The 17,645-nt window shown below is 55.4% G+C and overlaps 1 protein-coding gene across 1 annotated transcript in view; it reads left to right on the forward strand.

Moving 5' to 3' along the window:
* The window catches only part of LOC144949019 (uncharacterized), a 50,159-nt gene extending 32,522 nt beyond the window's left edge, over nucleotides 1–17,637 (forward strand). The window contains exons 24-31 of the mRNA XM_078878803.1: nucleotides 352–491; nucleotides 1,055–1,318; nucleotides 6,360–6,483; nucleotides 6,793–6,949; nucleotides 7,739–7,928; nucleotides 8,677–10,539; nucleotides 12,763–12,848; nucleotides 13,547–17,637. Coding sequence (XP_078734929.1) covers nucleotides 352–491; nucleotides 1,055–1,318; nucleotides 6,360–6,483; nucleotides 6,793–6,949; nucleotides 7,739–7,928; nucleotides 8,677–10,539; nucleotides 12,763–12,848; nucleotides 13,547–13,936 — 3,214 coding nt within the window. The 3' untranslated portion in view covers nucleotides 13,937–17,637. The remainder of the gene's footprint in view (nucleotides 1–351; nucleotides 492–1,054; nucleotides 1,319–6,359; nucleotides 6,484–6,792; nucleotides 6,950–7,738; nucleotides 7,929–8,676; nucleotides 10,540–12,762; nucleotides 12,849–13,546) is intronic.
* Nucleotides 17,638–17,645: the final 8 nt, after the last annotated feature.

Genomic DNA, 17,645 nt, shown 5'->3' on the forward strand with positions numbered 1-17,645 from the left:
CTTGAATCCTCCACCGCCACCTCCTTCCGCCCAGCGCTACAAGCGGGTTCACCGCAGTCTCGTCGATCAGCAGGTCGCGTGTGTGGCGAGGTAAAGTGTGGGTACGCCCCCACCCAGGTCACTCTTGCAAGTGAGACTATCCTTGTCTCTTTTGAGTTTTCACCTGGTTCGGATGTCGGTCCAGTTTTGGAAGAGTAGGCCAAAAATACTACTGGACTGGAGACCGAGCGGACCTTCTGCTAGCAGTGACATGAGCAAGTGATTGCAGTTCTGCACCTTTACCTTTTTTATAGATTAATTAGGGGATCATTTTGTGGATGGCAGTACTGTGGTGGTGGTTTTTGTTGTCAGTGACTACCAGGTGACGGAAATCCCCAAAAGCGTGCGCGGAAAGAGGAGCCCACGAGCCCACGCGAGGGCCAGCCCCAACCATGTGTCCAGCCACAGCCCGGCCCACGACGTCACAGCCAGCCTGCCCCCTCCGCTTGCTGGTCAGTCTGTTAGACGTCGCAGCCAGCCTGTCCCCTGCCTGCTGGTTAGTCTCTGAGACCTTTCATTGTAAAATGGAGAAAAATGCCGATAGAATACCGCGGTGTCGCACGTACGCGGATCTCAACTGGCTTTGCCATCCACGCTGGAGCCGTGGATGGCAAAGTCAGTTTGTTGTATGACCGTGCGGGTTTTCTCTGCTGTGCTGCTGCTGCGCCGCTCTCCGTCGCGTTTTTGAGTTGTGCCTCCATCTGCGTGTTGCTGGGCACAATGTCCGACTTTTTGTTTTCTCCTCCGTGCGTTGGCAGCTTCTTCATGGAACTGATTTCGATGACGGTCGAGTTAATGTGTACTAGAAGACTTGACGTAACGATGGCAATGGCGTGTGTCCGCCATCACTCGTGACGTTTCACATTACCCCCCCCCCCAAAAACCACTTGACTTCGCACGGTGTGCATCACGTGACGGAATCCGTGTCCTCGCCTGCGTCTCGCGGGAACTCGGGTGCGGCAGGGAGTCGGGTGTCACTGCTCACAGGCTGATTGGAATGTTTGTGGTGTGACAGATTTAGAGCGGCCAGACCTCCTCGGTGCGGAGATGTGTTCCGAACTGTCCAAGATTGAGGAGGATATTGAGGACGAAGATAAGGACGAGGACGTTGAGGAGGTTCATGATGATAACGAGAAGGAGGAGGAAGAGGAGGAGGAGGAGGAAGAGGAGGAGGAAGAATGTACCGCTCTGGAGGAGGAAGAGGAGCCATCTCAAATGCCCAAGCAAGAGACCTTCTTGAAACAGAACTTTGAAACACTGGCAGACTTCGTCCGCAATGGTGCGTGTGCGCGCACTCTCGCTCACACACTGATACCTACAGGGCATTGCTGGGTGGATTCACATGGCTGTGTCAGCGTGCCACCGCATCTCATGGCACTGCACAGATAACTGGGCATGTTGATTGCTTATGGGGGGGGTATATGGGTATTTGTGCGAGTCAAGGTTTCTTGCTGAGGTCTATAGGTAGCTGCACTAGCGTATGGGCCCAATGTTGTGATTATATGGGTATCTGTGTGAGTCTGGGTTTGTATGTGAGTATGTGGTTTTGTTTACAGATAACTTGTTGGCATATGGATGTTTGGCCAATGCCGGTTACATTGTGGTTTTTGTAATTACTTGCATGTGTAGTGACAGAGAAAGGTCACTACTGTGTCGGCCCGTACGAAGGCTGGGGGCCCCAAGTGGGTGCCTGGGGGGTCACGTGGTGGAGGGATCCGGACCCTCCCAGAGGTGGGGGAAGTGAGGCGTGTCCGGGGAAGGGAGGCGTGGCCTGAAGAGAGCCAGCCACGCCGGGGCGGAGCCAGCCACGCCAAACCAAATATAAGCGTGGTGTGAACGCAGAGCGAGGGTGCTGTTGTACTGTACTCCAAGGTGAAGACATCTTCGGTCGTCAAGTCCCGAGTCGTCGTCCTGGGCCAGGCAGGCCGTTGCCTGCCTGGTCCAGTCTGTGTCGTGTTCCAGAGTGTTAGTGAGTTGAGGAAGGTGGTCACCACCTCATGTAGAGTGTTATATTATTTACCGGTTAATAAATAGTGTTGCCTCCAAGTTGCGTGTGTGTGCACCTAATTTGAACCTACTACATTTGGCGTCAGAAGTTGGAAAAATAAATATTTCTAGGTGTTATCCTAGGGAAGTAAAATGGGCACACGAAAAACAAATATACAACTCACCTGGACGCCTTCGTACAACGGGGACGGTGTGACGACCATCCTTCGGACAGCCCCGGGGATGGCAGCCCCGGTGACAGAGAGAGAGAGATGGCGCTGTGCGCGGAGCGGCGGGACTGGCACCACACTGCTGCTTCGCCGCCATCGGGAATGGAGCGACGGAGCCGCGGGGAGAGGACACCATCGTCGCTGCGGGGGCTGGCAGGGGAGGCCCGGCCATGCGGGCCACGGGGTTCCCGCCATTTCGGCGGCTGGTCGGGGCGCGGTTCCCGCCAAAACGCTGCTCCCGCCAACTCGAGGGCTGGTCGGGGCGCGGTTCCCGCCAACTCGAGGGCTGGTCGGGGCGCGGTTCCCGCCAACTCGAGGGCTGGTCGGGGCGCGGTTCCCGCCAACTCGAGGGCTGGTCGGTGCGCGGTTCCCGCCAACTCGAGGGCTGGTCGGGGCGCGGTTCCCGCCAACTCGAGGGCTGGTCGGGGCGCGGTTCCCGCCAAAACGCCGCTCCTGCTGCCGAAATGCCGCTCCCGCCGACATCAACGCCTGCAGAGGGGGAGTTCCAGCCTTCTGCTCGAGCGCGAGAGGTGGATGGGTTCGCAAGAGCAGGCTGTGTTCACCATGCAAGATTCTTCGGGGTGTCCCAGTGCTCCACCTTGCCGCCCTCCACTATTCACAGTTTGCCAGGCGAGTCGTGACATGACAAGCACCCGGCCTCAAGAAAAATAATAATAACTTCACCCATCTTGCGTGTGCCGGGTTGCGATCGCGGGTGTTTTTTTTTTAACTCGCTGGTTTGCGGAGCGTGTTCGTCCGGTTGTGTGCGTGATAAAGTGACGCGGCGACCATGCGGGTTTCTGCTTGTAACAAGTGTTGTTGTTAAATACGGCGTCGAGATCGGTATCTTCTGGGTGTAGTTAATGATTAATTCGTGTTGGTGTCCCGAGCTCCGTTGATATCCTGTATGTTGCCGTGTTAATGACTCGTGTTGTTACATCGTTTTGTTGCGAAATCGCCGTTGTTATTGTGTATACTGTATGGAGTTTCGCTCGTGATTGCCACGTGTAACTGTAAGAAACTTTGATCGTCATTGTTGCCAAGGTACAGACCGTATGGAGCTTTGCTTGGAATTGTTAACAGTGTATGGAATGTTGGGTACTTGCTTGTGATTGTTTACTATGTACGGATTGTCTGGAGTAGTGATTGTGTGTGTTGCCATGTGGGGACTGGATGGAGCATTGCGCCAAACGATTTACTGTACGAATTTCGTATACTGCATATACTGTATTAATCAATTCGGCGATTCTTGGGGTTTGTGTATAGTTTTTTTGCTCTCAAAATTGGAATGCCCTGAGTCCCATGGTTAATGTTGAAGGGGATTTAGAAATGACAGGTTCGGTTTGTTTCAAACTCGCTGGTTGGTTCCTGTCCGTTGTTGCACAGATGATGTCTTTTGTGCGGGAATGCTCCTTGTGTTCTATATGGATCAGGGGTGCGTTTCCGTTAATTGCCGTCAAATTGCGTTGCTCTCTCCACTCGGTTGGTACAGCTGCATGCTGCAATGCGAGTCTCGGAGATGATGTGTACGGATACGGGATGTGAGGTGTATTGTTGTGACCATTGAATATTCGGGATCGTCACAAATTGTGCGTACCTGTTCGGCATTGGATCAGTTCTGTGGGGGATCATAATTCAAATTGTATGTGTTGTGATGGTGTTAAATTGCGATGGTGACATGCTGCCAGGGATTTGTAATTGTGCTGCTGGCTGTCACCTATCTTGGGGCGCAGGTCCTGACCAGGATGGCCCAGTGAGTGTTGCGTGTCTAACATGAACGTTGTGGTCCCGTCATGCAATGGCTGACGGCTTGACCTGACAGCCCGGAGATTGAAACACTCCGTGGCATGTCTAGCCTAGTGGGCTGTGCGCTCACATGGCTCGGAGAGTGTGGTCCCGTCATGCAATGGCTGACGGCTTGACCTGACATCCCGGAGATTGAAACACTCCGTGGTATGTCTAGCCTAGTGGGCTGTGCGCTCACATGGCTCGGAGAGTGTGGTCCCGTCATGCAATGGCTGACGGCTTGACCTGACAGCCCGGAGATTGAAACACTCTGTGGTATGTCTAGCCTAGTGGGCTGTGCGCTCACAGGGCTCAGAGTGTGGTCCCGTCATGCAATGGCTGATGGCTTGACCTGACAGCCCGGAGATCGAGACACTCCGTGGCTTGTCTAGCCTAGTGGGCTGTGCGCTCACATGGCTCGGGGAGTGTGGTCCCGTCATGCTGTCTGACAGCTTGACCTGACAGCCCGGAGATCGAGACACTCCGTGGCTTGTCTAGCCAAGTGGGCTGTGCGCTCACATGGCTCGGAGAGTGTGGTCCCATCATGATGTCTGATGGCTTGACCTGACGGCCCGGAGAGTGAGACACTCGGAGGTGCGTTGAAACAGTGGGCTGGAGATTCGTAAGGTTCAGGTGGAGTTGTCCTGTTACGTTGGGACTGTATCCCTCAGTTGTTAGGGTGCATGTTGTGCAATGAGTGAACGATGGGTCGTCTCAGCTCGGTCGGTACAGTTATATGCTGCGATGCGAGTCTTGGAGAGAGACTGGGTCGTCTCAGCTCGGTCGGTACAGCTATATGCTGCGATGCGAGTCTTGGAGAGAGACTGGGTCGTCTCAGCTCGGTCGGTACAGCTATATGCTGCGATGCGAGTCTTGGAGAGAGACTGGGTCGTCTCAGCTCGGTCGGTACAGCTATATGCTGCGATGCGAGTCTTGGAGAGAGACTGGGTTAAAATCCCACCGATATGGCCGACGCGTGCTACTGGTTGTGACGCCGCGTCGGAAAGGCGGTGGGGTGGTAACATGGAAATCCCCCCCCCCGATATGGCCGACGCGTGCTACTGGTTGTGACGCCGCGTCGGAAAGGCGGTGGGGTGGTAACATGGAAATTCCCCCCCCGATATGGCCGACGCGTGCTACTAGTTGTGACGCCACGTCGGAAAGGCGGGGGGGTGCTAACGGGTGACTGTCATTGCATGCGTGATTCTAACGGGGGGGGGGGGGGGCTGTGCTGGAGCTTAAGTGGGTTAGCCAGTTTTCATGTATAATTGTTGTTAATTCCCCGTTTTCTATGCGGTTCCCTTTTACCCTCGTCGATTCTGTATATATTACGTGATTGTATTTCTTATCGGTCGCCGGTCATTTATTGATGTTGTTGGTTCGGAGGCACACCTTTTCGATGTTTCACAGTTGTGTTACAGCCGGGGACGGCTGTGTGTTTATACAGGGGGGGGGTGATGTAGTGACAGAGAAAGGTCACTACTGTGTCGGCCCGTACGAAGGCTGGAGGCCCCAAGGGGGTGCCTGGGGGGTCACGTGGTGGAGGGATCCGGACCCTCCCAGAGGTGGGGGAAGTGAGGCGTGTCCGGGGAAGGGAGGCGTGGCCTGAAGAGAGCCAGCCACGCCGGGGCGGAGCCAGCCACGCCAAACCAAATATAAGCGTGGTGTGAACGCAGAGCGAGGGTGCTGTTGTACTGTACTCCAAGGTGAAGACATCTTCGGTCGTCAAGTCCCGAGTCGTCGTCCTGGGCCAGGCAGGCCGTTGCCTGCCTGGTCCAGTCTGTGTCGTGTTCCAGAGTGTTAGTGAGTTGAGGAAGGTGGTCACCACCTCATGTAGAGTGTTATATTATTTACCGGTTAATAAATAGTGTTGCCTCCAAGTTGCGTGTGTGCACCTAATTTGAACCTACTACACATGCTAAAACACCCACTCACATAGTCACACTCACCCTCTACAGAGGAGGGGGAGAACATACAAACTGCACTCTCACACACTCACTCTGCAGAATAGGGAGATGACATACAAACTGCACTCTCACACACTCACTCTGCAGAACAGAGTGAGTGAATGAGAGCGTCCGCAGAACAGGAGGATAACATACAAATTGTGTCGGGAATCGAAACCAGGCCCTTTTCGCTGCTCGGCGCGCGAGTGTCATCACTGCGCCTCCACCAGCTTTGCCGGCCGTGTCGATCGCGAATGGGAAAACGGCGACCGCTTCCCACAGCGCTGAGGCTCCTGGAAGGAAGGGGGTGGGGGAAGCTAGCCTTGGCCCGTTGTCGCATCACCGTTTTTTTCCATTTTAATTTCCCTTCCAGAGCTGTTCGACCGGAGCCTGGAGGGGCTCTGTCCCACCCCGCAGCCGAGGAAGGAGATCGCGCTGAACCCCCGCCTCAGCATCTCCTCGCGCTTCCTCTTCAAGGCCTTCCGCACGCAGCCCAGGTGTGAGGGCGGCGAGGCTGCGCATCCACCTCCATCCATCTACCTCCATCTCCATTTATCTCTATCCATCTCCCACCTGGTTTAACGACGCGACCGAGCGGTAGTGCACTCACCGCTCATTGCAGAGGTTTGCGGTTTGAGCCCAGCGGCCACCCTGGTTAATGCTGTGAACCGTAGACTCTACGTGCCGTCTGCTTCACGGTGGACGTTTAACAGTCACGTGAGCGGCTTGATGTCTTTGTCCAAAAATCTAAAATGAACGAATTTTTTTGGGGAATGTACGCTGGCTGGTTCTGTTTGACTGCATAGGGAAGGGCGCCAGCTGCCTATGAGACCGCGACTGTTGCCGGCGAACCCACCAACGCTGTTGGACAGGGCTGCGACGCAGGAGCTGCCACCGGGCCGGCGCGAGTGCCAATCCCACGCGTCCGAGACCCTCGGCACGACCCGGCTCTTCCCACCTCCCGTGAGTTGCTTTCGGGGCCGTCCCGAGTCGTGACGCCGAGCACCCGGGTCCCTACCGTCGTGTTCGTCATTCTCCCTGTGCGATGCCGATTGCGCCATCGGCGTCACGTGCTCAGGGAAGGATCCGTTACAAACTGCCAACAGAGCACTGCAACCCCCCCCCCCCACCACCTTGTTGGAGAATGGCCCACAGAAGCGGATATTGCAGAGCTATCATGACAAACCTTACTTATTGGCTGCCGGGTGGTGGCGGGTTTAACGACGCATTTAACAACAACAAAAAAGCTTGTATAATGGATGATATTGGTCGCGAAAGCCTACGTGTTAAATTGCAGAGCTGCTTCTGAGATCCCTTCAAGTGGCCTCTGGTCCACAAAGTAGGGTTGTAGCACTCGCTCAAGCGCACCCGCTACAAAGAGTGAGTCGTATGTCAGGCAAGATTCTCAAAACTGGAAGTGCAGTGGAAGGACAGCAAACTAAACACAAAACGCAGTTGTAAAGAAGTTAGTTTTTTTATATAGATTTAAAAGATTTATCCAAATTAAGTGCAGGACCACCTCTAACGGCATGCTTTTTGTGTGCGCTCATTGATTGACCGGAGCCTGAGACGATCAACTCACTGCACTTAAGATCCCAAGTTTGTTCACAGGCAAAACCTAAAACCTGGATTGGAACCCAAGATCTCAGCGGTGCCGGTTCAGCCTACTCTGCCCTCCGAGCCACTGGTATCAACTCATTCTGGTCCTGACTTTTGATTGACATGATTTCTTGTTGTCTCGTTGGGTGGCAGAAGGACCCGGGCAGCGAGGAGAGGAGCCTGGCACTCGCTGGAAGTCACGATTGCGACAAAATCGCCAAGTCCCAGTCCGACCACATCGGCAACACCGAGGCAGCGGGAGACGGAAGCACGGGGCCCGTTGTTCCCGGCCTGCAGCCCCCTTCGGTGAAATTGTCATCAGCTCCTGACCTCGGTGATGAAGGTGATGATGATGACTTGTTTTTGATAGAGCACCCTTGATACATTTGAAGGGTGCCTCCAGTGGCAGCTGCCTGTGCGGCACGAGATGAGTTAGCACCTGGTCTGCAACCGGGCGTTTCAATGTATTGGCAGTACACTGGTGGTGCGCGGTGGTAAAGAGAAGTAAAGTAAAGTAAAAAACACAATCTTTATTTATTTTCCCACGATTCGCAAACCTGGTCAGAAAATTTTGCGGGGGTGGTGGTGCGTCAAAATCAGTTCTCGTGATGTCGAAGCAGTCGTATAGACGGGATGTTTATACGAGCGGCTGAACACGAAGCTTCACAGTCTGTTGCCGTATAGCAGCAACCCAGCCCTGATGACCATTGGCTGGCTCCGTGTTCCAAAGGCAGATTTTGACTCGTTCCCGAGATTTGGGTCGGACGGTTCCTTGATTTAACGGAACCAAATCAATGGTCAATATTGAGTGGACCCTGGCGGTGGCCACTGGTGAAAACCAGGCTTCAACATGAGTCATAAATCCAAGTATTTGCACGGTTAACTCATCCGCAGGGTGACCCGTCGAATTCGAACTGAGAACGTCTGAGACGAGCAACGAACGCGCGTCCGCTGGCCCGCGCGCCACTGCGGCTTGTAAGCGCCGCAGTGCCCGTGAACTAAGTGACCTGCGGCCTCCACTATCCCCTGGCATCTCCGGACGTAACGTGTTTGGCGACAGCAGTTCAGGCTGTTTGTTTTATCTTTTTCAGCAACGCAGCTTCACGGTCGCCTGCTGTGGACCGAGACAGAACGGAGGGGGCCGCAGCGCAGGCTGCTGCCTCTGTCTCCTGGCTGCGGCGGCAGCGACGCCGTGCCGACGGCTTCCGAGGAGGTCGCGTCGCCGTGCGCGTCGGGCACGGAGGGGCCGAGCGCGGACGCGACGGAGAGCCTCGCCGCGAGATGCGCAATGAGGGGCGACGACGACGCCACCTCCGTCGCGAAGACCGCCTTGACGGACACGCTCGACAATGGTTCTCGTGCCACCATGGAAGGCGCCGCCAAGCGGAAAAAGGGAACGGCTCCGGCCACCGACGTCGCTGCGCGTGAGAGAGGATTCGCCAGGTCACCCCAAGGTCAAGAGCGGGCATCGTTCGGCAGCGTACCCGCCAGCTGTTCCGCTCCATCGAGGCCGTCGAAGAGTGACGGAGCGGAGGAGGACGCTTCAAGCAAGCTGCTCGACAGGACGATGATGCCACCCCCGGACACGAGCGCGCTTGGAGCAAACCCGACAAAGCAGAGACAGAGTTCCGCGCGGCGCAGCGTGAAGCCGGGGGGTCCCTCCGTGCCGTCCACAGAGTCCAGAGTGAAGTCGGCGTTGAGCTCCGGCAAGCGGGTGTGCGCTGAAGGTGCCGGCGGATCAGTGGGGAGAGCACAACGCGACGTCGATTGTGAATCGGAGAAGGGAATCTCAAGTCCTACCGATGGAAGTTCCTCGCAGGTAGTCGGCGCAAGAGAATCGGAGTCGCAGCTATGCTGCGATGTAACGCAGCGTAACGTTGCAACGCACCGAAGCGATGCCACCCAGCGCGGCGATGCCAGCGAGAGAGGCCACCCCGAGAACGGCAAGCCACAGCCAAACCAGAGCTCCTCTCGGGCTCATGCCGCTCAAGACAAACCATTGGCTGCAGAGCAGGACTCCAATCATTCCGATGCCTTTGCTACAAAGGTAAATCCCGCAGGTGATTCTGTAATTGCGGAAGTAGCCCACGGCAAAGGGCTTGCTGCGAGACGTCGGGTTGCGATCCACAAAGAGCAAGTGACCAGCGCTGCTGCGGACAACGCAGACTGCAGCGATGACGCGAGGCTTCTGGGAGCGCAGCGTCGAGGCGTCGGAGCAGCGCCGTGCGGCGGCAGTGTCGTCGCCACATCCTGCGGAGCGGCTGCCCGGTCGGGCAATGGCCAGGCGTCTGTAGAAGGCGGAACATTCGTCGTGAATATTTCGGACAATTTTAAAAGCGCCCGGGGGTCGGGTGTGCGCGTCGACGCTCCGGAAAATCTGCGGAACGGAAACGCGGCGCCCGACTCGATCGCACGTGCAAGCGGCGGGGGTGTTGAGAGGGGCAGCTCTGGCCAAGTGAGCTGCGCTGGGGCGCCGCCACCTCGTACGGAAATGCTTGTCAAGAGGGGCTCTGATAAGCCCAGAGTCGAGTCGGACCGCAGACCGTCAGGGCGGACGGCGGGAGTGGGGAGAACGCCTGCACTTGACGTGTGTCACTCCACGCCTGAATCGGCCTCCTCCTGCCCGGTGCCCTGCGACGCGGCGTCTGTGCCGGGACAGACGAGGGAGCTGGTGAACGGCCGTACGGGCGGGGGTGGCAACTCTCCTTCTGCGGAGGCCGCCGCGGACGGAAAGGCGGGCGGCTCGGCCTCGGGGCTCTCTGCGACAAAGGAGGCGTTTGCGGGCAACTTAAAGAACAATGGCCGCCTGAAGTGCTTCGAGATCTCTGACGGAAGCAATGGAGCACCAGGACAGCTTACCGGAGCTGCTGAGGACGCTGCTGCCGCTGCTGAGCATCCACAGTTGAACAGGAAGAACCTCTTGCCCGGCGACCGAGAGCTGGACGGTGACACAGGTGCGTGCATCCTCGCTCGTTAACCGTAGCACCCCGGCGCGTGCGACGCAACCGCTGAGCGACTGTCCGCGCGTGCTCGCTAATTCGCTCGCTCCACGTTAACATCACGGAAACTCACCTTCCGAAGCCCTTGTGGCTCGATGTCAAAACTTGACGTTGGGGCCGTGACAATGTCAGATGTTGCAATGCCTCGCGTGACGACGTCACGCCGAGTGTCTTGCCGAAATTAAACTGGTCGTGGGCTGAATATACTCGCATCACCATCATCATTAACGCCGCAATATGACAAAAATTACTTTCATTAAGGGGTTGTAAAGTATCGCGCGTGAATGATTTAGCATCTGCGGCGTGATGATTCTAATTTCAGTGCCATTTATATCTATTTAAATGGCTCCCCAATTACAGGATCCATCAGAGGAAGTCGGAGGATGGTGATTGTGGTGTTAAGTCGTGGAGCGTGTATTAATGCACTTGCATGCGTGCCCGCGCACGTGCCCACTTGGCTCTACAATCATTTATGGAATCGATTATCGGTCGTGAAAGCCATTAAACAATCTGTAAATTAAATTCGGTTCGACTTGGGTCACGATTTAGCCGATCGAAGCGACGCACCTGCTCCCACGTGATTGGTCACATGACCACTCGTTACACACGGGATATAACATGCGTATGTTTTTAAATGACGTTCAGCCCTTTTGTCAGTCCACTGTTCACTGCGTCATCTCACCAACACGAATTGCTTGACCGTACTGCACGCTGGTCAGCGCGGGTTGACCATTCTTCAACCACTCGAGGTCTGAGCTCTTGTTAACCTATGACGCTGGATGGATGTGATCTCCAGCAAGAACGTCGAACCCACTTAAGACGTAAGATTCCTCTCCAGAGCGGTGGTGCTGCTGCTGAAGCAGGAATACATGTGGCACGTTGGAATCACGTGACACATTTATTAAATCTTTTAAATCTATATAAAAAAACTAACTTCTTTACAACTGTGTTTTGTGCTTAGTTTGTTGTCCTTCCCCCACATCTCCGATTAGCACAGTTGGCTACGTACGGTGCGAAAAAAGTTCAACGTACGTACGTTTATTGGCTGTCGGGTTGACGAGGATTTTAAGACTTTTTACCTTCCGATAACATTGGTCGTGAAAGCCTAACGAGAACATGAATATGTCATCGGGTTTTTCTTTTTGCGCGAGCGATTATCGACGACGCCAGAATCCAAAATTAACGACCCAACTCCCAGGGTGTGACCTCACGATGCCAATTGGACCTTGGGAAACATTTGGAACAGATGGGGGGGGAGAGCAGGAGGGAGTTTGACAGATGGGGATGGGGGAGTAGGAATGTTAATCCTCGAGACAGCGTGGCAGGATGAGGAGCGGGGATTACCGCCGCCGGGAATGAACAGGAATGGAGTTGTAGCTTGCAGTTGTACTGCGCCGCCATGTCGCGCGAGCTCCGGCATTTTTGTTTTGCGTCCCGCAGACGATGGCGGACGACGCTCGCATATTTGTGTGTCTCTAGGAACAGCGGGAAGAGTTTGCGAAGGCGAAGTGAGAATATAGGTGCGGTCGCCCCGCAATTATTGCCAGGCCAAGAACTGTGTTTGCCAGTGAAATCCCCGTATTTGCTTGAGCAAAATAAAAAAAAAGGTGATGCTGCTGCGTTTGGCAGTGGGTGCACAAGCACAGTGCTCAACACGCTCGTTAGCAACACTGTATGGCCTTAAAATTAAATTAACGCAGCAAACGCAACGTGCCATCAATAAGGGCCATTGCTTGAAACGTCGCTTGAAACGTCGCCTGTTATATACGTATATATTTTTTTATTTTAAGGTTCCGCACAGTGCTATTGACAGACACGTTGAGTTGAAGAGATTCCCTGCTGCTCAAACGAGCCACATTGAGGCACCGCCGCTGCTGTTTACAGCCCCTGCAGATAGCCGGTGCTCGTGATTTCACATTGTTATGGCGGCGGGGGAGGGGGGAGGCGAGTCTCTCCATAGGGCAACCACCATTGTTGACATCCCCACAAAGGCGGTGCAAATTTTATCGACTCTGGAGGCGACGATGTTGCCGAGTCCGCAACCCCCTGGCCGGGATGTGAACTCGGGAGCTTTCCGATTGCTAGCCGCCCGCTCCGCCGCCGCCACCGCCGCCGCCGCCACGCCGGCCGTGTGACTGAATGTTGAGCGTCGTCGCGTTGCGCTCTGCGTTGTTTCAGGGCTGCCCGTGATGGAGGAGGATTGTCAGCTGGTCCTGAGCGAGCTGCGTTCCGCGGTGCGCAAAGCTCTACGCCTCTACAACCGGGTAAGACGACGGCGGGTTACGTGAGGTGTACGCACGTGAGGTGTATGCACGTGAACTGTACGCACGTGAGATTTATGCACGTGAGGTGTACGCACGCAAGGGCTACGCACGCGAGGGTTTCGCAACACGAGCGGTACGCACCACACGAGGTACTCATTTGGGGCTTATTCGACCTCGGGGAGGTCCAGGACCGGATGTGGTGGCACAGCCGCCTTGGCCATGCAGACTTGTCAATCTTGAAGAAGTCTGTCCGGGCATTGTGCGTGCGATGTTCGTGGTCGTGTCCGCGTGGTTCTTTCCCGGCTCCCCGGGATGCTCGCTGGCTCGCAGGGCAGCTCGCTGGCTCACAGGGACGGGCGGGAGCTGGCGGTCGCGATGTGAGCGGCGCGTGGTTGTCCGCGTGCTGCAGGTTTCCGCCGGAGCCTCTTGAGGGGGCCGGAGGCTCTGCGGCGGAGAGAGAAGCGGCTCGCAATTCGAGGGTTGCGAGTTCAAATTCTGGTTGGGGGGGTTTGATTCACCGGGGCTGTTAAGCGAGTGCCGCTCTGTGGGGGAAATCAAAAGTGGGTTGCCCTACGGATAAACTCACCCCTCTCATAGGAATGTATCCACCACTAGACGCAGGGCTGTAAACGGGAGATGAGCACCGTCGCAGCAATGCTCGCCGACTCTTTTTTTTTTCAACTCTGTGATCTCGCCAGGTTTCCACGGCGGACTCGGAGCAGCACGCACAGACGGCCGCTGTGCTGCTCCACAGCTTCTCCTCCCTGGGGGCGGAACTGGAATCTGTCGCTCGTCTGTCGAGTCCTGAGCGGGAGGGCGAGCCCAGCGACGCCGCTGGCGCCGCGCGCCCTGCCGTGCAGAGAGGCTGCCAACAGCAGCAGCAACCGAATTCTGGTTTCCGTAAAGCACATGTCTCCATCGCGCAGGGCGCAGGCTCACAGAGCCAGCAGCAGCAGCAGCCGTGTGCGGAGCTGCCTGGCTGGGCGGACGGTAAGGCCGTTCACCTGCTGGAGCATTACTCCGACCTCATGGTGCAGCTGGTAGAGCGTAAGATGGCGTGCACCGCGTGCAAAACCACGCGAACCTAAACCACCGCCCGCCAGGGCCTCGTGTGCATCACCGGTGCGTGCTCGCAATGCAGTCGGATGATAACAACCCTTTTCCACCGCACACCCGAGCCGTACCACAGCACAGCACGGCAACGGGTGCTTTTTTTCACCGGCATTTTGCCGAGCCGAAACCGAGAGCCGAGTTCTACGCCGGCCTCGTCATCTGAATCGGGCTCGGAGCCATCACCGCGCGCCATCTACGCGCATCTCAGCGTCCCAGCCGGGCGCGCCCTGCGCCCCGCGCCGACTCGAAACGGTGCCAGCACGGCTCGGTTTCTGCGAGTGGAAAAGAGGTGTGGAGGGATGAGGGACGATGGACGATCTTGCGTTGTTTGTATGTTTGGAATGAACGTGTGTGAGGGCATATCACTCAAAAATACATCCGGGGGTATGTCTTGTGATCTGATAGACCAGATTTTTGTGTAACTTTATCGACACCGGGCAGTACATCTTGTAGTCTGGAGACTTACGGGAACTCCGCTGCCGTATGCCGGTCACCTGGTAGCCCGGCAGGTTTGGGGTCTGCGTCCCATTCACAAAAAGTAATCATCAGCGATCCCCCGGTCCTTCGTGCATAGGCCCCCGCATGGGCGGGCACCACACCGTAGGCACCGCCCGGCAGGGTGGTCCTGCCAGGACGTAACGAGCAACAGGCGCAGCCCTGCAATCGCTCGCTCACGCCACCGCCGGCGGAAGGGCCTCTACCGTAGAGGAGGGACCTCTAGAGGAGACCGTCTAGAGCAGGAGTCGGGCCATCAAAATAACATGACTAGATATTTGATATGAATACCATTAAAAAAAACTCGATATTTCAAGAGCTGCTCATTAAATAGCCGGGTGTGCCTCCGGAGCCACAGGTTGGCGACCTCTGATTGAGAGGGTATTTGGCCTACTCTTCCACGCTGGCAAGACATCTTAGGAGAGATATGAATTCCTCTCCTGCGCTCCGTTTAGATATATCACCTTTTTATCGAACTGCTAATTCACTCTGCCGTCCAGCTCTGTGTGTGTGTGAGACGTATTTCGTCGATGTCTTTGTTCGCCTGTGGTTTGCAAGTATATGCCTACGTATGTGAGTTTTCCCATTCTTTAGCCTCCGATTGTTTCAGAACTAGATCAATGCTCCGTTGATAGAGCAGCGTTGACACTGCTTCTCGTGTGTGTTTTAAGCGTATTTGCAAAAAATACTGTTATATTTTCCATGTAAATTAAGTATTCGAAGCTTGTGTGAGACGCGGATGTGTGGAAGTGTTTGGCACAGTTTTAAACGGCACAGTGCAGGGATGCGTCCCCGATTTATTATTCCCGTTTCGTCAGAAAAGTCTGTAAATCCGAGCCTGGATACAAAAATTTGGGACCGAATCGATCCGATGACGCGAGGTCACGGGGCAGTGATGTTGCTTTCGAGCACCGTCACTTCCGCGCCGTTGTCGGCAACAGCGGCGCCGTCGGGGCGACGTGGTCGACAACGGCGGCACGGCGGCGAAATTTTCCCCTTTACGTCACATTTTTTGTCGACTAGAAACTCTTCCTCCAGTCATTCACACAGCTTACCGTTGCGTTTTTAAACCAGCAGCGAGTTGCTGCTCACGTCAGACGCGCGTTCGTCAAAGCTTTCGTACCGTCTTCAAATAAAGTAGTTGGCATTGAAACTGCCGCTTGTAAATCGAGGTTTTTTCTTAAATAAATATTTTGCATCACTTTGTTAACCAGAACGCTCGCTTAATTCTATTTTGCGCCTCAATCCACACGCTCCGTGGGCTCTTCGCCGGATCATTGCATCGCAAGACCGAGAGAGAGAGAGACAGCGAAGACAGCTTGGGCAGGCCTTCATCCAGCAGCAGATAGAGCGCGGCCGCTGCTGACGACAACGTGGCAGATCGGCGCAAAACAATGATTTCTTCGATGAGTGTAGGCAGTAAGCGCTGAGCAGGTGCAATGCAAACCGTAAACGAAGCGCGACGGGAATCGGATCAATAATCAGTCAACGTAAATCAGTCGGTGCGAATCAAGGGAGATGTATTGTCCCTGGCGATAACGCGCGTCGCCGTCGTAGCGAGGGGGAATGCGTAGGTAGCGGGTAGATCACGTACAGGATAAAAAAGGACGCATGTGTGCACAGTCGTTTTCATAGATTCTCTAAAAGAGTCCAATTTCGAGATCGCCCACCAATGCATTAGTAACTTTTTTGTAACAATGGACTGCAGAAACCCCCTCAGAGAGTACAGCAAGGGAAGAGAAACACGGGTGATTATCAACAGCTAGTGATTAAACAGTGGGGTCCGCCCACCTTTCCAAGGCAGGAGTGAGGGAACATTTTCATCTGTACCCAGGGGCAGAAGAGCAACTCAATGAGACACCGATAACGCGGCGAGGGCTCCCCCCCCGTGGCGTGCGACGCCTGGGCCTGCAACTCCTCTCGCGAACGCGGCGACGTCGCGGCCGGCACGAAGTGAAGCTCCTCACAGCGGCTGGACCCCGAGCGTCCGTCACTTGCAGGCTGTTACGAGGTCGCGGATTCTCATGTTGGCCACAGGCCGCGCGAAGTTCGTGGGCCGTGTGGCATTAAGTTGCGGCGCTCGCTCCGCGTGGGGCCTTCCATCAATCCAGCACCTGGAGGCGGTGGAGGGTTGCTCGATCGCCCTACATGTTGTGAAAATCTCTTCCCGTGGGCATCGAGGGAGTAGCCCCCCGTGTACCCCCGGCTCGCCAAAATGTGGACGAATCTTCATCTGTTCCATCTGTTTTATATAGCATTGCCCCCTCCCATGTGTTGGTTTTCTCCCGAGTGCTCCACTTTCCTCCCGCGCGCATGAACACTCACGAATTGGCTGAAAACATCTCAACATATGTAGGACCGCAGAACTCCTGCGATTGTTGGCGTCGGCTCGCCCGCCCAGCTGCTTTCATCCTTCCCGCTCGTTCGTGGTTTGCCCTTGCGCCTCCGAGCCGTCCTGTCCCCGCGAGAGGCGAGGAGTGGATGCTGCACGGAAGCACGTCTGCAAGTTGGGAGTCATCGTTAAGCAGCGACGGGGCCACGTGGAATGGAAGTTTTGAGTCTGTCTCCAGCTCAAGGGTCATGATTTTCCACTCAGAGCGATTTGATTGTACGGTGGTTGTGCGGTAATTTTTGTAATCATTACAGTTCCTGAACGGCAGAGCTTTCAGCAGAGCGCTGCGAATTACACCCCCCGAGAGATACGCAGATAATTATCAACAGAAATAACCCCAGCGAGCGACAATACGATGAAGTACGGGAAGGAGAATGTCATGGGTCGTACCACGCAACGTTACTGCACACGAACCCCCATCGGCCCTGTTGTGGTCACCACAGCTCCTGTAAAGGGAAAACCTTGGCTTCCAAATTCCGAACAGCACGAAGCACAACAGCCGAAGAGGAGGAGCACGTGGAGACTGCTTCTCTCTTAACGTTGAACCGCAGCGGCTCTCGGTCCTCCGCTGCGGTGATCCAGTTCGGGAGACATTCAGCCCAAGGGGGTTGCCAAATGCTACCCGTATCCACCATGGGCCATGTCCACCACTCTGCAGTGTCCACCACTCGCAGAATCTACGGTGGGAGATAGATCTCTTTGCGCATCCATGTTTATTTGTCACGCTCCCGTGGATGTTTCGTTCCTCTTGTGGTTTTTATTAAAAAAACTAAACGATATTCTCTATCGAATACACT

The sequence above is a fragment of the Lampetra fluviatilis genome, chromosome 52, assembly GCF_964198595.1.
Source record: "Lampetra fluviatilis chromosome 52, kcLamFluv1.1, whole genome shotgun sequence".
Lineage (NCBI taxonomy): Eukaryota > Metazoa > Chordata > Hyperoartia > Petromyzontiformes > Petromyzontidae > Lampetra > Lampetra fluviatilis.